Genomic DNA, 26,473 nt, shown 5'->3' with positions numbered 1-26,473 from the left:
CCGCTGCTGCAGGCACGGAGCGAGGCCGCAGCATGGCTCTCTCAGGCACAACACGTGCCCCACACCGAAACACCTGCGTGTGAATCACGGGCCCTTCCGGACCAGCAACAGAGCCTTGCGTGGGCGGATGCAGCCGTCCCCGCGCTGCCGGGCAGCCCGAGCACAGCAAACGCCACCCCGGGGCAGCGGCACCAACGGCCGCCGCGCCCCGCCGCGCCCTCCACCCCTCCGGGGCGGCCGCCATATCGTGCCCCTCCCCGCCGGGGTGCCGGCCCGCCCCGTAACCCGCTCCGCAGGGCAGCGGGGAGCCGCCTCCGAGGAGAGGCTGGAAGGAAGAGAGGTTTCTAAAAGGAAAGGAGGGGAAAAAAAGGGGGGGGGGTGGAGGAAAGGAAAAGGAAAAGGAAAAGTGCGGGCTGAGTCCGTGCGAGGCTCCGCCCCCGCCATGACATGGCGGCGGGGCGGGGCCGCGGCCGGGAGCCGGCGGGCAGCGGGTGCCTCCGCCCGGCCTGGGCGGTCAATGGGGGTGCTGGCGCTGGCCGTGGTCCTCCTCTGCTGCCTGCCGCGGGCGGGCGCGGGCACCCAGCCCGGGGATGAGGGCGGCAGCGGCGGCCGGGAGAGAGGGGCGGCAGCGGCGGCGGCGCTGCGGGTAGGTGTCCCTGCCGGGTCGCTGGGGCCGGGCCGGGCCGGGGGTGGAGGAGGAGGTTTCCCTGAACTTGGGGGGGGGGGGGAGGGGGCTGAGGGTGTTTTGTTTGGTTTTGCTTTGTTTCCTTCTCTGTTCGTGACACGAGGTGTCAGCCGCGGACCGAGGGGACGTTGCGGTGGCGCTGGCGAGAGGGGAGGTTTTGCAGTCTTCAGGCCCTTACGCTGTTCTCTTGCTCTACAAGAACATAGAGATGGAGTTAACTCATATCTAGAGACAAGATATTTTTTCCGTATCTGTGAACCCCAAGGCTTGTTATGCTGCCAAAGAAGGGCATCAGATAGGTTTGACACAATTTGTTCTTGAATCACTTATTTTGTCTGTTTTGTAGTGATTTCTTGCCTTCTATGCCCTTACAAATAAATTCTTTTTCAGGATATTTCTTGCAGTTGAAATTAATTTAATGACTTTCGTATTTGTTTAGTGGTAATCCAGGATGAATTTGGAGCGAATCTAGGAAGAGCTAACTTGTTGTCTAAGTTCATGTTTCCTGTTGGTAACCTCTTTCTTTCCTGTTCTGTTTTGTCACTGCTGCTAACTTAATACTGTCTGTAACATTTTCTTTTTCTTCAGGAAAGCGCTAAAAGAATTAGACTAATGAATTCATCATCAAATGATAATGTGTCTGCTTTCTATGGAATAAATCAGTTTTCTCACCTGTTTCCTGAAGAGTTCAAAGGTACATTTTTTGGCTGATGCTAATATCTTTTCTACTATTTTTGCTACTCTATCCCAGAACCTTCCATCTGTCACATTTACAGGTTCTTCCAGTGTTAATAATCGGCTAATTTACAATGGCTGGTCCAAACTGCAAGTACTTCTGAAGGATACAACAGTCCTCTTCATTTTCTTCTGGTCTTGCGAGATTGAATTTCCCAGAGCCTGAATTTGATTTAGCAACCAAATTGTTCATTCTTTCGTTCTTCTCACTGGGCCTTGAAGCCTTCTTCCATTACAACAGTTTTAGAGCTGGAAAGTACTCAACAGATTCTATTCATTTTGCCTTTCCCAAGAGAAAATCAACTGCAACCCAACAGATGCTTGGAGATCTAAAGCTGTACAATGATGGCTATGACTTTCAGGAGCAATCTGCCAAGCTTCACTGTTTTTGCTAAGAAAATTTACCTGATACCTAACCTTATCTTTCTTTCTTGCAATTCAAGTTTATTGTTATGTGCCCTATTTATCGTGGAGCTTCTTTTTTTTTTTTTTTAATTCAAAATAATTAAGCATCCTCTAGTGAAAAACTAACAATTTGTATTTCAGCCTCTTTAAATAATTCTCTTTATTTTTTCCTTTTTACCTGACTAAAATAAAGGGATACTTTTCTAGTATGTAAAATATTCTGAAAATTTCAAAACAAAACTTGCTTTATGGAGTAGTTACAGGTTTCTGATCAGTTCTAATAGGTCTTAACAGCCTGTACTCACATTTCGTATGTGGAGTATTTCTGTTCTTTCTATCACCATAGGAATATTTAAAGTCATTCTAGAGTATAATTGTTATTTCAAAATACATTAATTTCTCTATGCATTTGAGAATGAGATGTAATCTCATGATTGTACGTATGGATCAAAGTTACCTTTCTGGCTTCTAATAAGCATTGTTAATTTTTTAAGTTAGTAGATTTATAGATGTCTGTATTCTGTGTTTAGCTATTTACTTAAGAAGCATACCTCACAAACTTCCCAGATACATAAAAGTGCCAAAGGGGAAGGAAAAACCTTTGCCAAAGAAGTTTGACTGGAGGGACAAGAAAGTCATTGCAGAAGTGAGAAATCAGCGAACAGTAAGTGCTGACATTTTCCTTTCCGGGTTCCCAAGCCCTGCTCAGACACAGTTCCAGCAGGTAGGCTGTAAAACAGAATGAAGGTTTTGGAAGGGGCCAGCACAGCCTCAGGACTCCTTGGAGCACTGGCACAAGTACGCCTGGTTGAGCATGTACAGAGTGACCCTGCATCTTATGCAGAGTGAGATTACACTTAAAAGCATAAGATGTAAAAGTTATTGTGCACTGAGAAATTGTGCAATTATGAACTGTATGTGTGGTTACTTTTTAGTAGGGTAAGAAAAGATGAGCTGTTAATCCTGATGTCTTTCCTTTGTGCTGCATAGTGTAACCTGGACCTCTCGTAGGAATAAATTCCACTTTCTTTGTTAAATGCCTCATTTTAAAGATCTGAGAAGTGCAATATAGATTCTGTAATCATCTAAGAGTTTTTCTGTTATGTTTAATTTCATCTTATTGTTTCTTAAAGTATAATATATTTCTATTAAATTCTTCAAACTGTTGAAAATTGTAGAGGCGTTTCCTTAAGTGCATCCTTTCCAAAATGTTGTTGACGATTGTGGTTAAAAAGTAGTTTCATCCTCAGCCTCAATCTTTCCTTAAGAAAATGCATATCTCACAATAAAAACCATCCTCAATCCTAACTTAAAGAGCTGTTTTTATTACAGTAAAAATGAGTCAGGAAGGAAACCTTAAAATAAGACATCCATAATGTATTTCTAGTTTTCACAAAGTAGTACAGGGAAAAAAAATAGTTCAGTATTTTAAATGACTGATTCAATTTCTTTATTATTGCCTTAAAGACAAAGTTCAAGTATGAGGTAGTAAACAAAGAGCCTTAGAGGATCTTTTTGACTTTTTTTCTTTTTAATATCATGTTTCAAAACCAAAGCTGACTTATCATTTCTCCCCTTTCCCCCCTTTTCTCTGCACCAGTGTGGAGGCTGCTGGGCTTTCAGTGTTGTGGGTGGTATAGAGTCTGCCTATGCAATTAAAGGAAATAATCTGGAAGAACTCAGTGTACAGCAGGTTATTGACTGTTCATACAATAATTATGGCTGCAGCGGTGGATCCACGATTAGTGCTTTGAGCTGGCTGAACCAGGTTTGAAACTTTTCGTAAATGTTGAGCCCTTCCTTAGCTTCCAAACTGACACTTTTTTTTTTAAACTGAGGGAAAAGTAATAGGGAGGGGGTGTACACTTTAGAGCACAGCTGATTTAAAAAATATATATATTTTTTAGTCTGGTATCCAGAGTGAATTTGTTCAGCAAGAGCTTGGGGAACCTCAGAATAAAATTGATTTCATTTGTCTTTTTTTCACTTGCACCCTGAAACAATCCAAATGCAGGCATAGTTTCAAAAATAAATCTTACTGTAGTTTTAGCTAACACTTTTCATTCTAAAAATGCAAAATGTGTATTAATAATGCATCTAACCAGGAATATTTTAATGTCTTTTGAAATAAAAAAAATTCTTCTTTAGGAAGACAGTTTGAGTCATAAGAAAAAGAATCCCCTACATTTTTTGAGTTTTAAAAAAATACCTTATTGTCCTTTTTAAGGAACTCTGTAATCCTACCCCAAAGATTCATATAACCCCAGTTAATAACAGTCTAGATAATGCGTTTAATTTTTCATTTAAAAAGGGAATGTTCATCTACATTCTTCCAAAGCAGAACTCCCTCTTGCTCAGCAGCAGCAGGACTACAAATGGATTAGGCCAGAGGGGACACTGCCACAAAGATACTGTACTGCACAAGACAAGAAAAGTTGTACAGAAGGTTTATAAAATAACTTAGTAGCTGGACCTTGGCGACTATAATACAGTTATGAGGATTTGATGTTTATAGCACAACTGGATTTAATTTTTTATGTAATTGTTCTTGGGATTTCTGTGGTTCTTGAACTGTCCTGAGGAGAGGATAACTTTGTGGGGGAGCATCATTTGGAGAGAATGAATTATCATTCATAAAATGAATGCCTAGTTTCTATAACTTTAAATTTTATATTGCTAGGAGATCGTCTTGAGACTAGTTCAAACCAGTGATTTTCTCCTTTAATTTTGTTTTTTATTTAAACAATTCTGAGTCTTTTCTGAAACTTTCTCAGCAAATCGGGGAAACTGGAGATGGTAAATATTTTATCTCTAGACGTGTCATTCTTATCACTAGTCTCACTAGGAACACATTGAATTTTGCATGAGTTTTACAGTTGATTTCAAAGCCTATTTTGATCTGCATAGTGCTAAAGCCCAACACATTAAATTCTCATTCATTTATCTTCTTGCAGACAAAAGTAAAGCTTGTGAGAGATTCAGAATACAGTTTTAAAGCTCAGACAGGATTGTGCCATTATTTTCATCGCTCAGATTTTGGAGTTTCAATAACAGGATTTGCTGCATATGACTTCAGGTAACTACTATTGATTCTTTTTATTTGCTGTACTTCTGTGTTCACTAGCTGTGGGATAAGCCAGAGCCAATAGTGCATTGACCAGCCAAAGGTTATGAAGTTACTGATGGTACAAGTTCTGTAGCTGTGTGCTGGAAAAAAATTAATATATAAAATTTTGATAGTTGTGGCTTGCTGCAATGAATCCAGTCAACCATGCTATCAGGTCTTCACGGCTTTTGTTGTCTATGCCAGCCTGACTTCTATGTAGGCAGGCCTGGACTGCTTTAAATTATGGTGTATACTTCTCATAAAAAATTATTAGGACATACTTAAAAGTCAGAAGGAGCAAACTCTTTGACTCGTGAAAAACACCAAGAACCTCCTTGTCATCTCAAGGATAGAGTGTTATACTCCTTTCTTCTCTCTCTCTGCAGAAGCTCAGCAAAGTTGCAAGTAACAGTAACAAGTACTGGCATTTTGTTGATATTCAGAGATATAAATTTATACTGTTCTATAGACAATTGGCAGACACTATCCCTTAAGAGAGCCTTTGCAATAATAACTGAGACAGTTTTTTGGGCCCTGCATATTACTGTTCTTCCTGCCTGTTAAGTCAACCGAAAGTTCAGTGCGAGTAGGCACTGAAGTATCGGGCTGTTCGCATTTACTTTGACTTTTGTGATACAATGTCAATTGCTCTAGACTTAACTAAAACTTAATTGCCAAGAAATAGTCCTTGTTTAAAAAAAAATTGCCTGTATTTCTAGTTGATAGTTGGTTCTTTCTTTTGGTCTCAAAGATCAAAATCTCAACTTAGAATATTCTTTTTTTTGCTGTTACATCAACAACTGCAGCACCTTGAAGGTTTTTGTAAAATTGATTTTTTCAGATGAGATTAAAATGGAGATAGTTATCTTTTTAAAAAAAAAAAACAAACAGTGAAAGTCATCATTTTCTTCTTTGAGGACTTGTGACCCTAGAATCATGGCCATTGTTAGTTTTAAGATGTTTATATTTTTCTTACTTAAAATGTTCTGAAATTTTAGCTAATGGTTGGAAAAACATGGAAGAACTATTTGAACTTGAACGCAGAAGTACCTACATAAGCAGCCTGATTTTTCCTCCCTTTTCTTCTGTTTGGCATTTTTGTAAACTGGATTATCTACTTAATTTCCTGTAATTTTTTAAAAATAATTTTAATGGCACAATTTGGAAACTTTTTGCCATTTTGCAATTCTATTGCTAGATATATCCACCGAGAATGGTGAGGATGGGAAGTGGGAGTCCTGGAAGAGCAGCTTGTATTGTGTCAGATCAAAGCATGACACATTCAGCCTAGTATTCTTATCTCCAGCAGTAGGCAAAATTGGATGCTGAAGAACCAGAGTAAAGAACAGGCCAAGCATCTATGAAGCTTCCCCTGAGTACTCTTCCAGCCTCCAAACATCTGTGGCTGTAAGCCTCTCTGAGGCAGAAGTGCCCTCTGAGTATTCCATATCCCTCAATGGATTTCTCTTTTCTGCGCTTTTTCAGACTCCCCTTGGTGCTGTATAAACTTGGAGTGTTTACATCATCCTATAGCAAAGAATGTCACAACCCAGTCAGGCATGGGAGGAAGAGTCATCTCCTTCTGTTAGTTTTGAATCTCCTAGTTTCATTTCATGCCCTTAGTGCTTGTACTGGAAAAAAAGATGACCAGTCAGTCCCTGTCACCCTTTGTCAGCGTAAAAGCTTCCCAAGGAAATCCCTACTCTTCACAAATCTCAATAATTTATAGGTAGTAACTGTCCTCAGCGTACATGGTCATGCGTTGAAAATTGATCCTTGCTAATGATTGGTATCCTCTGCCCTCTCGCTGTGGAGTTTCATGTGGGTGATTAAAAGCAGAGAATGTTTTAATGGAGCTGTGCTGATTTGGTTGCTTGCTTTTTTTAACGCAAATTTCCCTTACTTAGTCTTTTGTTTTTGTTTTTTTTTAATCCTGTTTATAGCGTAATTTACTGGAAATTGCACTGTTTCTCCTTCCCACTTTTGGAGCATGCTAATCTCTTTGTATAGAAAAGACAGGAGTTGTTTTGTTTTAAGATGTATTTGAAACTGATACTTGAAACAGTTGTAGCCATGAATGTTTGAGAAGGAAGGAGAGGAATATGAAACATAATTATACTTGCACATGGTGTGGTAATATGTGGGGTGTGGTGAGTTTTTTTTGTTGTTGTTGTTTTTTGGGTTTTTTGTTCATTCATGTTCAGTTGTTGTATCTTGTCCTTATCTAGATGATGATTTCACTCAAGGGCAGAAAATGCCTTTGCATGTTTATACAACTACGTAAAAGGGCCTTCAGTCTTGTAATACCAATAATCATAGTTTTATTTTAATCATTACTATTATTGTACTTTCATGTGCATAAACACACTTTGAAACTAGCATTTTTTTTTTTGAAGGTGGGGGAATACAAGAAGATCAGTCTGTATCACCATCAACTGAACACAGTTTAATAAACCCTCCTGTGTTCTTGAGAAAAATGCGTCCCAAGCAAATCTTTAAATAGAGAATTTTGCAGGGTAATTGTATTCCAAAGTAACAAAATTGAGAGCATAGGCTTTCCATGTAGTTAGTGGTTAGGCCCCTTCTTTCTAGGCACTTTAATTTGTTGTCTGGGCTTAGACAGTATGAGTACATATTCAGAGACTCTCTAAACAGTTTAGTGACAAGGAACCTTTTCTCTTCATATGGATCTTTTCATTAGCTTTGTTTCTGGTTTTAGAAAAAGTTTTCAGAAATGAGCAAGACATGCTTTCTTAAATGAATCAATCATTTTTTTTTCTTGTAGTGTGCCTGGATGTGTCATGTACTACTACAACTAACAGTTTGTAGGACACTAAACCTGTTCGAATTATAAAGCTTAAGTCAGTGTCTTGAAATCAGGTCCTTTAAACTGGCTATTTTAAAATTTGATCCTTGAATCAGTTACAATTTGAAGTATATGCTAAGTGAACATTATGTTACTTAAGCATCAGAAACAACAAAACCTATCACTGATAATTAGATTTTGTTGAAAAATTTAGCAAGTGTTCAGTTACTTCAGCACTTAACCGTTTATATAGCCCCAGCCTTCGCAAGTCCATGACACAGGAAACAGTGCTATCAACTGAATTTTGTAAAGACAACTTCCAGCTTTTTAGGCTTTTGTACTGAATAAGTTTGTTTCTAATTTTTATCAGTACAATACAGCTGCATACTGAACTGCAAGACAAGATATAATTTTAACTAGGATGTGAATTACTGCCGGATACAAATAACTAAAATCAGTTATAGCTTTGCCATTCTGTATATGCCAAATTTAGGTATTACAGATACCATGCAATGACAGAAATTTCCTGTTCCGCTATGTTACGTAAATAAAGCTGTACGAGGATGCTAATGGTAAATGTTTAATAGTGGTAATTGTCTATTGTATGTCCTGTGTTTTTTAATATGTTGGGATACATATTTTAGTGCATTATTGTGTATTAAATTAAAGTTACTTCTCTATGTTTGAAAAACTAATGGGAAATGATAGAGACAAATCATTTGTCAAAAGCTATTTTTTTAATTGGGAAAAGTGATGTATAAAATGTAGTTGTTGTTGATTGTTGCCCTGTGTCTGGACCCAGAAACCTGCTTCATTTTAATAGCATCATATCTTTGGATCTGCACCTTTTGCTTAGCCTGTGCGCCCTATTTTTATTTTAATGAGTTGTAGTGTATAAAATAGATATTGAATACGTGGTGCATAGAACTCATAGGAAAGAGATTAATTATTTGATTCTTAAATCATATATAACGAGCAGACCACCACCTCTCAGATTGCTTTGGTGTGCTGACTGAAGTAACTTTGCATTATCGCGCACTCCCTTCGTAGTGGCCAGGAAGAGGAAATGATGCGGATGCTTGTCAACGGGGGCCCTTTGGCAGTAACAGTAGATGCAGTGAGCTGGCAGGATTATCTTGGTGGAATCATACAGTATCACTGCTCCAGTGGAAAAGCAAATCATGCTGTTCTTATCACTGGTTTTGACAGAACAGGTAAGTTTCGAGCAACTAAACTTCCACCCAGTGGGTTTTGTGTGTGTTGTCTTGCAGCTGCCTCCTGTGGTGCAGGGGATTAAAATCCATAAGGCTTAAACTGTATGTTCTGCCACCTCAGTTCTGAAAGTGCAGTCTGATCCCAGGAGAGAAACTCTTTTCCCCTCCATCCTCCTCTAGTTTTGTGGGACTTCCTGGCCCTTGTAAAGACAAGAACACAGGTGTATGTATATCTTTACCCTAGCAGACAATATATCAAGTCTGTTCAGCACTGGAATATTAGCTCCGTCCTCTATGTGAACAATAATAGATTTCATTGTACTGTGTCATCAAACCAGTAAAAGCCACGGGACCTTAGAATGGTGAGTAACTCTGTAGAGTGTTAGAAGTTTTCTATGCTTCTCAAATCTCATGTTGTCTCTTGTTTTATGAAAATGTCTTTTCCAGGTAGCATCCCTTACTGGATTGTACAGAACTCTTGGGGGCGTACATGGGGAATAGATGGCTATGTTCGTGTTAAGATAGGCAGCAATGTCTGTGGTAAGTCTGACAAAAAATAATGTGAGTGGTAAAGGCCATATGCTGGGATACTCCATATAAGTAAAGCAATATAAGGGGAGACCTCAGAGAGAAAATAGAAGTCATTTCTGTATTTTAAAAGAGGGTTAGATGAGTCCAGGTGGAAAAATAAATAAATCATTTCCTAGTTGAAGCAAGCCATGTAGCTGAATGATTGTAAAACACTATACAAAAGATAGAGCTGTATAAAGCGTAAGAATACTTAACAACCCTGTTTCTGCTGAGCTGCTGGATGTAGAGGTCAGGCGGGTAAAGCCCCTGTTCACAGGCAAAGGTTGCTGAGCCTAATTGCTGGGATTGGACTGCTAGGCAGTAAGTGTTGTGCATCCTTTGAATTCTTTTGTTAGACAAATACTATAGGTCTTTTGTTGACTTTACCTTCCATGAGAAAGATCCATACCTTGTGTACGTTTCACAGTATCTTTCACAGCCATTGTAAAAGGTGTAAGCTGATGTAAATCATCTTCAAATGAGAATAGATAATATTTAGTTTGTAGCCAGTCTGCACTCAGTTAAGTTCAGAACAACGTGAATAGAGTCAATACAGCCCAATCATAGCTGTTGAATGTTGCTGAAACTTTTATTTGCATTTATGGTTGTATAAACAAACTATTTGGAAACAAAGATTTAGCAGTAATGGTAATTAAAGCAAGTCAATTGCAGAGGTGGTCAGGAAGAACATCTTCATTATTTTCAAAGTTGTTTGCTGAGAAAGCAGGATCTTTCACTTTTTGTGTTGTGTGCTAATCTTTACTGGCTGCTCCTATGTAGTAGTTATTCCCCTTCCTCAACACGTGATGTTTTCCCCTTTAGGAGTGCTCTGATGTTACTGTTGAGGTTGAGAGCTGTCACCCTTTGATACCTTCACAAGCTATAGTCAGACTTTGGTCTTAGTACTTCGAGGAATACAACAATCCAAAAAGACTTGAACAGAGCATGAATAAAAGCGTAGTTGCTCTGTGTGTATTAGTGTGTATACGAGTGTTTTAAAATGTCTCTTGTAAAAGAAACTGTGTTCTCTAGTCTCTTGGTGATCTTACAAAGCTTCATAGTTTCCTGTTGTCTATTAGTTTACCACTAGCAAACTAAATGTGATGGTGCATCTGATTAAGAAGGAAGATTATTTTAAGGTTTAGATTCAGCACCCATATTGCACTAATGCTGAATCCTCAAGATCTAAAATTTTGAACATGAAAGCAGAGAAGAGAGGTGAGTAGAGCTCAACTATAAACAGTGTCAATCAACAAAGAAATAAAAAGGCCTCTGTTCCCTTGCAGTTCACCTACTGTCATGACGTGGAGGAGAGGGGGAATAGGATACAAATTCTGGAAACTTATTTTTGTCAAGTCTAATTTGATGCAGCTCTGTTTCCAGTATTTATTCAAAAATCTTTTTGTTTCATTTGTAGGTATAGCGGATACAGTTTCATCAGTGTTTGTTTGACATTTATTTGCCAAAGACCACAATTATTATTTGGTTAATAGTTTGGTGTACACTGCATGTGAAGACTTTACTTCAAAGCAACATTTCCTAAATTAAGAAACTACAGGAAATTTCCTCTTTTGGGCAGATATGGCTTGGCCAAGGTTTTAAAAAATGTTTTTATTTGGAATGTGTGTTGCATTTCGAATCTTCCCTGGAATGAGAGAGCTGAGTGTTGACTGCAGAGTGAGGAAAAAGGAAGTTACAAAAATGGACTGAAACTGTGAATTTGAACTCTATCCAGAAGGTGTCAAATACTAAAAAATCCACTCCATAAGAAGTCTTCTGACAAGGAATGTAGTGATGACAGATGATATGGAATTTGAATCAAGAAATCAACAGTATTACAGAGTATAACTGAAATGCTTTGAATGTGAGAAGAACCATGTTTAAGTCTGCTTTTATTTTGGGGAGGAGGGAGGGTTAGAAGAAAATATTCTGTTATGCTTTGATGTCTGTTTTGGTTTTCTGGTATCTCTGACACACATGCATTTTGTCCTTCTTTTTGTAGAATCCTACTTCTTTTCTAAAGCTAGAGGAATAAAGGAGGGAGATGCAGAGTCATAAAGTTGTTTCCAGAGCAACCAGTGTCTCTGTATTGCTGCTGTCCTTCCATTTCAGTCTTTGACCTTTCTTGGGTAAATATAACTTGTATGTTCTTCAGAGCAACGAATATGTTTTGGGATGTGCCTGGAGTATCCAAGTTTTCTAAACTAGTTTGTTAGATGTATAGAAAAGCAAGAAGTAACTGTTAAGTGGGCTGTATTTAGACAAACAGAGGCAGTGGCTTGACATGAAGGTATGTCGTGTGTCCTAACAGGACATATGTGTTTGCAAATCAGCTCTTCTGTGCTTTGAGAGCTGTGTCAGTTCCATGCTTTCTTTCTTCTCTACTTCATGCTAACACTGAAGCCCATTGCAAAGTGCAAATTCAGAAATTTGTTTATTATAGAAAAGGCTTTGGCGGGCGGTGGGAGGGGACTGTTAATATGTTTGCCACCTTTAAAAAGGCAGCAGTCGTAGAATACTCCATATAGAGTGGATGCTGAATTTCCCTACAGAACTGTTTAAGAGTATTCTTGAACCTGTGCTGATTGGAGGGACTTGTTGGGAAACAAAAAGTGGTTCCAGCTTTGCTGATCTGTAAAAATGCCGTTGCAGGTGAATATAAACAGAATTCAGAGCTAAACATGCAATTCTAAAATGCTCTGAATTTTTCAGCTAGAATGCCTTCTAGTCCACCTGTATCCTTTATGAAGCACTATTATGAAAAGTATGGAAGCAATTTTGTAATTTTTGCACTCGCTTGTGATACCATGTTAATAGTTCCCTGTTAAATAATCTTATGACAAATGCAATGAATATTCATAATTCTTCATTGTAAGTGTTGTCATTTTAGTCCTTCCACTTTGCTTTGTTAATATTTTAAATGAAAGAATGACCAATTGCTGTGTATTTCTACTTCAGGTAGTTCAGCAACTGACTGAATTTTACTGGCTGAAAACTTCAGATTAGCAAAAGGAGAAGTATATGTACATATTCTCTAATACAACCTTTCCTTAACAGTTCACAAAGAATGAGTAGCACACTGTACTAACTGGAAAACAATAGCTAAAGTTATAAATCAGCACTGATAAGCATAACGTTATAGTAGTATCAAACACAGAAGTTCTACCGATGTTAACAATTTTGAGGTGATTTTACCAGTCATAAGTGTTTACACTAAGATACAGAACAATTCACACATGCTGTGTATGCCTTAATTTCTGGTATTTCCAAGGGAAACGTTTAGAAAGACAAGAGTCCATCTAATGAGAAGCAGACACAGCTCTTTCAATACTCTCTGGCCAAATTTGCCTCAGTTTTACTATACATCAATTGTGTCCTTATTGCAATGATATTTTGAATTGAAAAACTTTAAACGTTTGTCATATTGTTGTTTGAACATTATGCTTGCTTTAGAAGAAGACAACAAAAGAAGAGCTTTAATACTGCTTTATTTGAAGTGCAAAATGAAGTACTTCAGTTATATCTACTATTTTTAACAGTAAGTGTTTTTACTGATGAGATTTCTATTCATGTGTAACAACACACAGGAAAAATGATTCCTAATTTATATTAAAAAAATCAAGAGGCTTCAGTTTCCATAGATTCAAGACTTAAGATTTTTCTAAAATCTTGCTTTTGAAAATCTTACCCCAAAATTCCTTTTGAAATTCCACTAAGGCTCAGATACTAATATTTTTCTGAAGTTGTTAAGACTAATTACATCCTAAACTAGAAGAAGTAATTTACTAACAGCCATTAGGCACACTAACAAGTACAAAAATATGTACAAATAAGGTATGATCATGGTAATTCTGATTTACTCTCTTTCCTTAGATGAAGAAGGCTTTAAGACACCAACCTCAGTTTTTAACACTTACGCTGAGTTAAATTGGCCATTGAGTTCAATTGGGATGTCATTTTAGCCTCAATATAGCCTAATGCAATACAGATTTTTTACAAATAATTGAATTTCTGCCATAAGCTGATTATACTATTCACACATAAATACATATTTACACACCCTCACTGTACAAGAACAGTTGCTATATTTGAGAGATAGCACCAGTCAGTGTGATAGTTCTGAAATTCTTTAGAGCAATCATCCTGGAAAGGTACTTTAATCTGAGTCATCACTGCTAAAATAGGAGCTGTCGCAATATTCTGCTGTATAAAGGAATTTGTGAATAGTCGGATTCATCTTTGGTATCCAGTGTCTTGGCACTAAAAATGTTGAAAGATTGAACAAATCCACAAACACCTTGTATCTGTCACTGAAAAAGACAATCAAAACAATTAAAACTGCTGTATTGGCGTAGAAGGGCCATAACTTCAAAATCCTCAGGAATCGTTCTCTCTTTGATTTTGTTTAATAAGCCTTCTGCACTAACCACCCTTCTTCTTCCAGAGTAAAAGCCCAAACCTAACTTTCTAGGCCACAGCAGGCTTTCGCATCTTTCTCCTAAAAATGCAGATTGTGTAGGCTCTAATCGCCATCCTTCCACTCTTGTACTAGAAACAAAGTAGAATTTATCTAGGAAGAATGTTGATCTGAAATTAAGGATGAGGGAGAAGGCTTGCTGAAAAGACTGAACCTTTAGCCTTAGGCCATCTTCATTGAATTCAATCAAACTGACTGCTTTCTATTCCACCCCTACTCTGATGTTTGAGATGGGAATAGATGCCCACAGCCATGCCAGTCACTAACTACATACTGTTTCTCTTTGGAAACAACCTTAAGAGAAGGTCTTGTAGAGGAAGTTGTTTCAAATATTCCAGTGCTCTTTAACATCATGTGGTTCAGGACTGTAAGGATGTAGCTGTAACTATGAACTTTGAACTGGCCACCTAGCTGAATACTCAAATTTTGTGTTTGAGAAGTTCTACCCAGTTGAAGTGATCTGTGCTCAGGCCCAGACCATCCATTAGGAGAGGATGCTCCCTTCTTTAAAATCTTTTTCTGCTTCATGCACAGAAGGAAGCATGTTTCTGATTGTTGCCTGCACAGCTAGAAAGTATTAATTAATATCACATTTCAGAACAAATTCAATCCTCAATTGTAGTACCATCAGTTGTACAATTGGAGGTCATGCTAAGAAATAAAGAAACTGCCAACAGTCACACAGTAGACTGGACTCCATTTTCAGCCTGTATCACTGAATTAACTTGGCATGGATAGCACACAAGCTAAACAGTGCAGTATTAATATTATTTCTATTACAGTAGTGCCTAGATCCATTGACTGAGAATTATAAAAGGCGCTTTATATGAGTGATTGAAAGGGTGGGGGGTTTGCCCCAAATGCCTGAGAATCTATATATGTCAACTGATGGGTAAATGTATAACAGCTAGGAAGAGGAAGAAACAAAGGAGTCTAAAAAGGGAAAAAACAGCACTCTAACCCCCAATGAGCTGCTTGAAATCTGTCCCTTACCATTACAATATCTATGAACTGCTATTTCAAATAACGGGAGTCGCATTAGTCTTACCTCACTGTTGAGCGCAAATAGTGGTAACCTGATGAGCCTCCTGTGCCAGCCTTGCTACCAATCATTCTGTGCACCATGCACACATGGTTATCTAAGGAATACAAATCAAGGACAGGGCATGTGGCCAATGGTAAAATATAACCAAAGGGTTGGTCATATCAAGGTGTATCAACTGAAATATTAAAGATCATAGACAGATGACAGGTCTTCAGCAAGGCAAGAATTAATTCTGCCACTTTTCAGTCAGCTGGTACAAAATGATTAATTCTGCTAGTACAGAATGAATACACTATTATACATTATCATAATCTGTTAATACAGAGTTAATACATTCATTTATGGTTGCCTAGATAGGGAAGAAGCAGAAGGAATGTTTGCATGTGAAGTGATGTAGTCATGAATTTTTGGGGGGCACTGGAAAATAAGATTGTTATTAACCCACAAAGAAAGGTGTTCATCTTTTCTCTTCACCAACATACAAAAACATCATTCTTAAAATAAAAAGTAAAAGGATGAACTCAGAAGTTTAGTTCTAAAAGTCTGGGTATAACTAGTGTAAGAGAGAGTGAAATAAAAGTTTATTTGGATCTTAAAGGGATAATATCACAGTAAAAGTGAGAAACTTACATCTCCATTTGGTCATGAGTACATCAATATCCATAAGAGAAGTAAGAAGCTGAAAGGGAACCTGGAAACGAGGCTCTTCTCTGGGAAAATGAAAGAGAAGAAACAAAGAGACCTCTTGTGTTAATGATGCACTATATTTTTCAAAGTATCGCTTCAGCAATGTGTAACACTGACTTACATAAATTTTTCCTAAATTGGTAGTGAAATCCAGGAGATATTCCAGTAAAAGCTTCTGCCATGTAAGTCTCAATCTGTCCTCTTTCTCTCATCCTTGGAAAAATATTCCAAATCTTTGTAGGCCACTGTAGTGCAGTTTGCACGAGACATTTGCTCATTTCAATCTGAGACCCAACATGTGGTCAAACACCAGAAGCAGCCACCTGGAGAGGCTGTGGGACCTCCACCCAGGAAGATACTTCTAGCTTCACTGCCCTGAGCGGCCTCAGCTGACTTTGAACTTGGATCTAAGTAATGGCCCTGGCTTGAGCGGACGGTTGGAACAGGTGACTTTCCAAGGTCCATTCCAGCCTAAATTAGTCTGTGATTATGTCCTTAATCTGCACCTCTCCTGCTGCCAGTAAACACTGAAGATGCATCTTCTAACATTACCTGTAGAAGTAGATCATTAGGGCACCCTTCAGTGCTTTATAAGACAGTCTTCTTTCTCCTGTAAAATACAAGTGTCTTTAGTTTGTTGCTGATTTTTCTGCAAATTTAATGATACCAGGTGATAATTAAATCTGTATCATATATAAAATACAAAAAGTGTATATTAACATATATTAATATATTCTACCTTTACTAAGAAGGTGTTCATGGCGTTTTTCATCAAATAATGAAAGAAGTACATCTTTCTGTTTCTGGAGTTCCGATAATAAGTCATCTTTTTCTTCTGACTCTGGTTTGGCCTTTGATATTTAAAGCAAAAGTAGTTTTTAGAATTCAGTAGGGCAAAATTAAGCTGTTGAATGATCCATGATGTAATTTTTTTTTCCATCATTAATATTTTGTAAGCTCATACCTTAAATGTAAGGACTGTATGTTCAAACAAGGTAGATGAGTTATTGTCTTTTGCAAAACACAATTTTGACAAAATGTACAAAAAAATATATACAATTAAATAGCTGTTATACAATTCAGATAAATGAATATTCAAAAAAAGGTGCAGCATATCACTTTTCTTTAGGTCTTTAGGCCTTAGAAACACCTAACCTTCATTTGTTTGAAGTCTAATTATTTTACTTCTTCATTTTCAAGGCAAAAGAAACACCCCTTGTGCAGAAAAGGACAAATTGTAAATAGATGAGGGGGTTAGAAGGCTGTAAACAGATATTCTCAGGAACTTGATTAATTCTTACTTTATAGTATTTTTTTCCGTTAAACATGCACTTAAACCTACATGCCTTACAATATTCTGGGATAGCTAAATCACTTCTAAAAATGAACACTTTTTTGTGCTCTTTTGCCATTGCAATTCAAATGATCACATATCAGCAAATTGCCATATATCATTCAGTAGAAATGGGCAGTTGATAATGAAGCTGCAGGACTTTCCATAGTCCATATGGACTCAAACTTTGTGGAGTCTTACTCTGAACTGTAGATGCAAACACTCAAGGTGAAGTTCTAGTTTCTGTAAAATCAATTTCAGACCTTCCACTGATAATATCCCTTTTCTTTTGCAATTAAAATCCATATATCACATGCTTTAAACATTCTTAGATGTCAAATTAAAAATTTACTCAGATTTCCTGGAAAAAATGTGCAATTTTTTCTGCCTCTTGCAAACGGAGGCTGCTGAAGATTAAGTGAAGTGACTGAGAAACTGCAATTGGTCTAAAATGGCAAACTGAATTTCAGGATGTGGTCTTGCCAGCTGTCTTTGCTTATAGCTAGATCAGGAGTATATTATATACCTGCACCATGGCAAATTCCTCTTCTAGACCTCTTAAAACATTCACTTCAAATTGTGCCCAGAAATCAAATCCTTCTGCTTCAAGTCCTGGTGTTCTTTCCAGCCATGCCTTTAATAATAATGATGTATTCAAATATTAATAATGTAAATAAATTACCAAAGAATTACAAGTTATAGCAACGTAATTATATTGCTACAGTTGTTCCAGTTTACTTTCCTGTATAGGTGCTTATTAGTGTAATACAGGTGTCCGCATGCAAGATTTATACCTATATAATGATGCCATGCAAACATATCCACAGGTTCTAAGTAATTCTTAAATGACCAGTGTTGGAAGACAAAAGCTGTCTCATTCTAACAGTATCTTTAACACCAATTCCCTTTATAGGTACAGGGAAACAGTCTTATCCCACATAAATAGGATAAATGTAAAGATAAGTCTCATGAGGAAGATACAGAACGATCTAATGAAACAACTAGTTTTTATTAAGTCAGAAGGGGTGATTACTGATCAAGCACGCTGTCATTAACTTACCTCAAAATACAAGGAAGTGATAATACAAAACACTTGGCAATTATCAGAGCTTCCTCTTTGATTTCCTTATAGTAATAGGAATGAAATTAGGAAGAAAAAGCTTAGGAAGCTTTTTGGTCAGACTCCCTTTAGGGATAATTTGATTTAGCTCCTTCTCATCTGAACGAAACCTCAATAACATCAAGTCTTTATAAAGGAAGAAGAGTTACATAAACCTCATATACATTTTATAAGAGCTGTCATTAGATGAATGAATAGAGAATAATTTTGTCACAGGGCTAATTAATAGAAGTGGATGCTGTTGAGGCTTATATTGCATTATTCTTTAGAAAGTTTTGTAAATTTAATTACGAAAATGACAAGGGAGTTGTTAGACAAATTACTGTGTTTGAGTCATTCATAATTTTGAGACAAAGTCAGACTAAAATCAAGGTAAGTGATAATGAAACATAAGATAAACATCTTTTTCTCCTTTCTAGGTTAGCATATTTTGCTTTTCTTTGTTGGACTTCTCTAATAACTGTAAGCATCACTAACAGTGGAAATATTTCAAAAGTTTTCTTCTAAAACAGAGTTTAAGGTCATGAAAAACAGTGGAAATGAAGCGGTACATAAATATTGTTAGACATCTTAGACTTCCAGAATGCAATTCACCAGTTTAACACTCAGGCTTTTCTCTTCAGACAAGAGGAAATGTCCTGAAAAATCAGCAGTGCTGTTGGTTTCCTGATGACTGACTCCCTCTCATATTAAATTTGCTAAGAATCCAGATTGTGATTGACGGGGTGACTGACAGCTTGCTTGCTTCTCTCAAGGGAAAAGAATTTGTCACTGACGCCGATGAAGAACATTCTTGGGAGTGAGGAAAAAAAAGGTAAGCCGTAGGACAGACACGGTTACCTCCACAAGTTGCAGCAGTGTTGGCTCTTGCTCCGATTTAAGCAGTTGCTCATAATCCTGCCCCTTGAAGTTATCGCGATAATGCCTTCTGTTATAGGGGACTCTCAGGCTTTGGGGAACACCAATTTTGTTCTCTAGCAAGCGAAACTGCAGGCTCTGAAAACCTGAGGCTGGGCTTAAGTAGTCTCTATGGGAGTAGGAGAAAAGAAAAAAAAGACATAAAAAAAGGTAATTATTTTATGGGATGGGGTTCTCTGATTCTTAACAAAAGGAAAAACTACATTTCTCACATTTGAAGAATATCAAATAGCTGTCTGAACTTTTGTAGTATGATTGCAGTTAAGATAATACAGATAAAAGCTATTTTAATGCAACCACAATGTATAATTTTTTTCTAGCTATATATTGTTTGTTTGCACACAGACACATGCACATGTTTATATTGTGTTTTAAAAAAGCATTTTTTGTGTGTGGTACAGGAGGAAACTTTAGTGAGTATCATTTCCTTTCCAAACAGAAAAAGCAGCTTCACTCCAAGCAGATATTAGGAAAATTTTCACATCATTAAAATGTAAATAAATGCATTTTAAATAGGCTTGTTGCACTTAAGAGTAGTCACCATCTATGAAATAGAATAATGTCCAGAAAAAAACTTAGTGGGTTTTATTTGAGGGATTTATTAATGGTTTTGTTTCAGGCTTAAATCATGTTGGCCATGTGGAAAGAACTGTTTAATAAAAGTAACCTGAAATCCCACATTGCTGGATAATTGTAATATACTTTAAATTGAAGATACAAGATCTGGTGAAAACAAATAATTGATTTGATCTTATAATTGCTTATCAGTATGTTATTAACAGTATGATATTGAATAGCAGAAGCAAGAATTCTAGATTCTCATTTATTTTTCCTCTACTGGAAGGGTAGAAGAAACACACGTTTCAAACTTCAAATGGAAGCAAAATTGCAGTTTCATGTGCTTTTAAGTTAGGGAACATTGAAAGAAAGGAAAGGATATTAAAACAGTGCAGAAGTGGATGGGATGCTGGATGGCGTTAAAGTCAGGCATCAGGCAGATCAGAGACACAAGCAGAATACAGTAGTTTCTGTTGTTTCTGCCATTATTTTAATTCATCATATTTTAAAGCATCAAGCATAAATATCAAAAAGTAGCTTGTACATCATTGCAGAGTGTGCTGGACTTGCATTCAAGTTCAACTTCCTGGCCGATCCTCGTACTCTAATGTTATGGCTGTCTCTTTCAAGTATGCTCTCATCTTGTTGAATGATCAGGTATTTCAGGCTGCCAGGACACATGCAAGTCCTGCCTTAAATTCACAATTAGCTTTAAGGATGACAATTATTCGTTCATGGGTTACTGCAGAGAAGGATTAAGTATTCACCTGAAATCAAAGAAGTCCAGCGCAGTCATAGTTTCCAAAACTGAGAACTGTTCCACAAGTAATTTTAGAATCATGGAAATTCTGTGCATTCGAGTAATAACCTTCAGCATGTTCCTCTCATCTCTTACCTTAAGAAAAAAAAAGGATCATAACCAGATGGAAAACGATGTTTTATTTACATTCTACCTATTTAAGGTCTTTTCAATGTTGTACATCACTATAGTTTCCAAGTGCTTTCCACATGAAATCCGTAGCAGCAGCAAAATCTCATATTGAATATAGAGCCCTGTTTTTAACTGAAAACTGAAACTATAGTTTTCAAAGATCAAAATTTGATTTTCAGTCAATGATAATACATTGTACCCAGGCCAAATATATGGGAGGATTTTTTTTTCATTGTTGCATTTTTGACTGACATAGATGTCATCATAAGAAATTAAATTCTTGGCCAAAATCATTTCTATTGTAATCAGTGAAAGAACAAGTCATAAGGCACCTGGAGAAAGTACTTAAAAGTTGAGAAGCAGAATAACCCGAGAGGTACACCAGGACAGCATATCTGAAAAGAGGCTCTTCAGAGAAGATGTGCATTAGCAAGCAGAGGAAAACAGAGAAAGCTGCATCTGGTGGGAAATAGAAAAGATGAAATGGAAAACAGGGCAGCTCTCTTCAGGATAAGTTGAACACTTGGCCTCCAGAAAAAGCTGATAAAACTTCTACTAACTTTAATGGGATCAAATTTCTCTCAGAGACCAGTGCATGCAACCAAGAAATATCAAACTACAAAAATGAAGGATGAAAACCATTTCCCTAATGATCTTACTATGTTCTTAACCTTAACATTGACATTTCAAATTCCAATCATAAGGTAGGTTTCATTTATCACAGAAATAAATAATGAAAAATTATTCTACTTAAGAACTGATTGTAATTGGTTATATTTTGATATGTTGCACTAGAAAGCCAACAAAATTATGAATGTTGAGGAAAACAAAAAACATTTTAATTAAACATTTTAATAGAAAGGTTCCTTATTTTTCTATGTTCTACTTTCCAATTTTCCTCACATAACACACACACTCAGGATGTTATTCAACACACAAGGCATTTTTCAAATTACATGCAGTCAGCCATCTTCTGTGATAGAGCATCTGATCAGGAGTTTGCCTACATTATTTATAGTTTTGAGGTGTGTTTAGCTTTGGACAAATGTTTAGAGATGTTCAAAATATTCCCATTATACTTGTCATTTTTCAGAAATTCTCATACAGTCATACATGGTGATTTTGATTATTGCTGTTATGTTTGATTTAATAATACACAATTCCTGAAAAGAGTTTTCCTTTCATAGAGTAGATACTGGATGGAAGGGGTTACCACTACAGTGCAACAGTATATAGGATGTAGGTTGCAAATATTTGAAAAAAGTCAAAAGTGACATTTCAACATCAAGATACACATTAGCCTTCTGTTTTTCAGTTTTGCCTCTGAGTATGCTATTTCTTCAGTAGAATATTCTGAAATTAGTGTCTGCAGTTATCCAGGAGAGTAGCAGGAGAGTATGAGAGTATTTTGGCCAATGAAACTGGTCCTGCAGAGTGATCTATGTAAAAGGCAGATGTCAGGAGGAAACAGGATTTTGCAGACCAAATGTCTGTACTATCAGGATTTAGGAACTACTCAGACAAATTTCAGTGTTTTTGGGGGGTTGTTGTTGTTGCTGTTGTTTTAAAGAGCACATGAACATTTCGCATTAGTAAAACCCAAATATATCAGGCTGGGAGGCAGGAGGCAGGAGGAAGAGGGCTGGATTTTCCCAAAATGAATATTTGTTCTCAACTTACACGGCCATTTTGAAAGATCACCCGAACAGAGTCCATTTCCCAAAGAATCTGCTTAAACCAAAGTTCATAAGCTACAACAAAATAAGCGTTAGCATTAAGTTCAACATCACTTTGGGTTTTCTTCATACCTTTGATGAAATGAAATTCTTACATTTTGATTTGAAATGAATAGCTTATATTTACACTGTTGGTGTACAAAAAGATGCTGTTATACAAACATACTTCCTTTTTAAGCATGCCATCCTTACCTAAACTATTATTACATGAAATAATTCAGCATCAAGAATATTAACAGAATTTTTTTACAGTATGTGTTTTTCACATCAGCTATTTATGTACAGAATTTTCATTACAAATGGGGAAAAGAGAAAAACTAGCCCCGACACTCCCGTAGAAGTGCTATGGCATCCCCAGCTAACCCCAGAGCTGCTTACAGTCTTTATGTCGACTGCATGTTTCCTGCATGGTTAAACTTGGACTGACATTTCCAAGAAGACCCAACCTAACAGACACCATTGGCCTACACTAAACTGCACAGTAGTCTATTATTCAGACAGGGGACCAATTTCACCACCTTCATTTCTCTAGAATCAGAACCATTCAAAGCTGGGGTTTCCAAATCCAATCATGATGCTTCATAAGCATAGAGTTGATTACAACCCTACAAATATACAAATATAAAATATACAAATATAAATGCAGATAAAAGAGTGAGAGAGGATTGTAGCGATCATGTCTAAAGTGGAAATGAATTATGTATTGCATGTTTTAGCACTAAATTACTCCCCATGGCAAGAATGCCAGTCAACCACCACTTGACTCCTCCCAGCCACTTACCTTGATGTGTCACAATAAAAAGATGCTCGTCGTGGATTTTGTTTCCTTTCTTTTCGCTCTGGAGTTCTTGAGCATTCAATATTTTGTTCAGCTTAAAAATAAAAATAAGACTTATTCAGTAAAGCTTTCAATTCTGCTATTAGCAATGGTGTTCCTACAGAGTAGTTGGCATTCAGAAGTATTATGAAAAACAAAAAATATAGGCCTCATATTCCAGGTTATATTAAAAGTTAGACTAAATGGTCACAAGCGTCTCTTTTACTTTTTAATTAAAAAAAAAAAAAACCTAAAATGAGACATTTAGATACCTCAGGCAATAGAGTTCAGAAAATCATTTCTGAAATCATTTCATCACTGAAAAAAGAGTAAAAAAAAATAGCCAGCACATTCTGCAGATCATATATTCAGGTACTCACCTGTCATCTTCAGTGAATCAGAGATCCTATAGCAAAATTCTATGTAGTCATGTAATACCGTATCTACACAAGAGCTCTGACCTGAAGCTGTACTAGTTGTTTCAGGTCTGGCATTACTAACTTTTGCAATCTTGTAGTTGCTTTAAGGGAAATCTTTGAGAGAATCCATATAGTATGTCAGCAAATTATTTTGCTCACAAGCACAGAGTAATTCCACTCACTTCAGTTTGTAGTGTCACAAAAAAAAAAAAAAGGAAATACCTTCTTTCATTACTTAAGGCATTTTATTTTACTTATTTCTTAATTCCATTTTTTTCACAGATTACTGCAATATATTTTCCAATCAAATATTCTGGGCTTCCATGCAATAATTTGCACGCAACCTGCTGCCGTGTGGAGAAATTGCCAGCTGCTATTTGTCTGACCGAGGAGAGCCTTCTGCAGTATGCCATGTTACAGTTTAGCTTTGCCACTACAAGTAATTCCCTACCCAAACCCCCTCATATCCAGCTTCCCAAGAATTTGGGAAGCCACCCAACAGTCCATCTGCAACCATTTCAGTTGAGAGAGACACCTGTGGCCTGTGAGTACACCCTGAGTTCAGCGGGGAAAGGGCACTGGAGACCTGCCTCAGCAACTGGCTGGCTGCTGTCAGTGAAGGATGGGGAGGAGAAGTGTCAAACGTCCTGTCTTAAGAGGGACCAGGGAACTGAAAATCAAATCCTTACACTTACTTGGAGATAGTCTCCATAGACAAGTCCACCCTTGCTTGCTTTATTCAGCCCTTCTTGTGACTTGTCATCTTTTTCATCTTCCAATGATAGTTTGCTAAAATTAAATCTAAAAAGAAAAATAAGTAAATACATAAATAAATAAAAAAAGAACTATGAATAAAACAGCCATTTTACTAGCAGATGCAGCTAGAATTCAGACAATGTCTTGCTTTGAGAAGCTGAACCTCTCAAGCAGTCACTAAAGAAAAACAATACATCCGAAACACATCTTTTCACAGTAACAGCTGGTAGCATTACCTCTAGTGCATCAGCTAACCAGTGCTCAGAAGATTCCCTGTCCAATCCCTTTTCCCTTAGCAACCTAGACAGCTAGAGAGCAGTAGACAGCTGTCTATTTTTTGCTATTAATTCCTCTCTGAACTTCTATACTTTCACATTCTGTCTTCTAAACTGCCCTGAGGAAGCGAAACAAAGAGAAGAGGGACTCACTGGTATGTGTTCCCCATGAAGGGGCACCCACTCATGATTCCAGGATCCGAGCTCGCCGAGCTGCACTCCTGGGCATATACGCTGCTGGTGCTCCCAAAGCTGCTGCGGCCACCTTATATGTAACCTTATCTCACCGCCCAGGCCACCCCCCCATTCTCCTCCTGTGCCCTCAGCCCATCCCTGCTATTCAATAATTACAGAAACTATCGCAGCACAAAGGTCACTAAGTTCAGGCGTCGCCGGCTGCCTGTTCTTTTTCAATCAGTCAAAACAAGAACTGCTGCAATACTTTCTTTGCCCTATGTCACACGCTCTTTCGTGTTTTTTACTGCAAGGGCTTCCGACCTTGCTCACTTCCAGTTGCCTGTTTGGGGACCAAAGCCAGTATAAGGAGCAAGTCAATGAGAGGTCTGTGTATGAGTAAAAGGCAATATTGAATATAGGACTTGTTAAAGTAGGTTAGCAATTTGCAACCCTTTGAATCAAGATGATTAAAAAAAAAGTATCAAATTACTTGTAACATTAAAAAGTGAAACATACGGAAAAGGAAAGGGGAGAGTAAAGGAAAGAGAACATATCTGTATGGCACTGAACTACACTTGCAAGAGATTCCAAATAATACTCTTATTTTCAAAAATGCACATGAATTTTCTTAAATAAAAGAATTAAAGATAACCATGTACGTCTCATACATTATTTTTCCCATGGTTTAATTCATGAAAATTTCTTAATTCTATTTCTTCATGCAAAAGTTTCACTCTCGTTTGTTGACAAATGTTACTCAATTCTGTTTAATCATCAGCTTAACACACAATGAAGTAACAGGTAACCAGTGTGCATTTCTTTCGTCATCGTGCCTGCCAGCTTCTTTAAAAAAAAAGTCAATGCTCAGTTTTACTGCAAACACAGTTACAGGGCCCCTGTGAGCTCAGGTCATTTACGCTCTGCCAGGCTTCCAGGGCTTGGTGGTGGCTGGTGGTTTCAGCTGTTTTAGTCACTTAAGCATAGTTGGTTCGCAAAAAAAGTCATACTTGGAACGTAGGAATAGGAACTATACCCTTCTAAGCCAAATGACTGTATGTCAGGCTATACAAATACTAGGTTAAAATCATGTTCTTGTACAAGGGAGGAGGAGTCACCCACTGAGGAGCCACCCACCGGCAAGGTCAAGGTGTTCTTCCTTCGTGATGCAAAACCTGACAGAGTAACATATTCCTCAGTGCTCACATCTATACATCTGCTGCGGAGGCAGATGTAGAAGTAGAGATGAAGGTAAAGACTGCGCACTGGCGCACACAGCAGAAATTGAGTGTTGTGAACGGGGCTTTACAGCATGCCATTTGCACTTAAAGAGCATTATTACAAACATAGCAATATAATCTTTAGTATGTATAGATCTCAAAGGCACAGAAAAGGAAGCCTTATGTTGTCATCTCCATACACCCTTAGCTGAAGCACCCAGCCTGAGCCTCCACAGTGAAATCAAACTGTTACCTTTCCTCATGCCGCAAGCAAAGAAAGAGTATGAATTTAATCCAAATACAGATAGTTAAAAAAGAACAAATGCATAACCTCACCAAAAAATTTACTGTCTATTTTCTTGTGCAGTTTTACTTTCTTCTGTGAAACATAAACTTCCAGAGCTATGCTCTGGCCTTGCAACCTTTATATTGCCTACCTGGTAGGGGAAGGACTTTGAAGTCTTTGAGTCCTTTTAAACCCTGTGC

The 26,473-nt window shown here is 37.6% G+C and overlaps 2 protein-coding genes across 3 annotated transcripts; one reads left to right on the top strand and one right to left on the bottom strand.

Moving 5' to 3' along the window:
- Positions 1 to 425: 425 nt before the first annotated feature.
- On the top strand, positions 426 to 12,383 carry CTSO (cathepsin O). Of its 2 annotated transcripts, XR_010884386.1 has the most exons (9): positions 426 to 646; positions 1,274 to 1,379; positions 2,356 to 2,489; positions 3,426 to 3,593; positions 4,780 to 4,901; positions 8,788 to 8,951; positions 9,399 to 9,491; positions 10,939 to 11,385; positions 11,524 to 11,632. XR_010884386.1 is itself a non-coding variant. In XM_067297845.1 (8 exons), exons 1-8 carry the CDS (start codon positions 443 to 445, stop codon positions 10,971 to 10,973), a joined length of 1,026 nt encoding a protein of 341 aa, XP_067153946.1. In that variant the 5' UTR covers positions 426 to 442; the 3' UTR covers positions 10,974 to 12,383. The 2 variants fall into 2 exon arrangements, 1 of the variants encoding a protein (XP_067153946.1); XM_067297845.1 differs by having other exon boundaries at positions 10,939 to 12,383.
- Positions 12,384 to 12,474: 91 nt separating this feature from the next.
- Positions 12,475 to 26,250, bottom strand: TDO2 (tryptophan 2,3-dioxygenase). Its single transcript, XM_067297033.1, has 13 exons — positions 26,241 to 26,250; positions 24,747 to 24,858; positions 24,258 to 24,363; positions 23,108 to 23,198; positions 22,271 to 22,341; positions 20,427 to 20,554; positions 19,024 to 19,210; positions 17,590 to 17,697; positions 16,470 to 16,581; positions 16,283 to 16,340; positions 15,674 to 15,753; positions 15,047 to 15,137; positions 12,475 to 13,831 (listed from the first exon to the last, which is right to left on the bottom strand). The coding sequence occupies exons 1-13, from the start codon at positions 26,248 to 26,250 to the stop codon at positions 13,678 to 13,680; spliced, it is 1,308 nt and encodes a 435-aa protein (XP_067153134.1). The 3' UTR covers positions 12,475 to 13,677.
- Positions 26,251 to 26,473: the final 223 nt, after the last annotated feature.

The sequence above is a fragment of the Apteryx mantelli genome, chromosome 5, assembly GCF_036417845.1.
Source record: "Apteryx mantelli isolate bAptMan1 chromosome 5, bAptMan1.hap1, whole genome shotgun sequence".
Classification (NCBI taxonomy): Eukaryota; Metazoa; Chordata; class Aves; order Apterygiformes; family Apterygidae; genus Apteryx; species Apteryx mantelli.
Note: the sequence above shows the minus strand (reverse complement) of the source record. Positions and strands in the feature narration are given on the sequence as shown.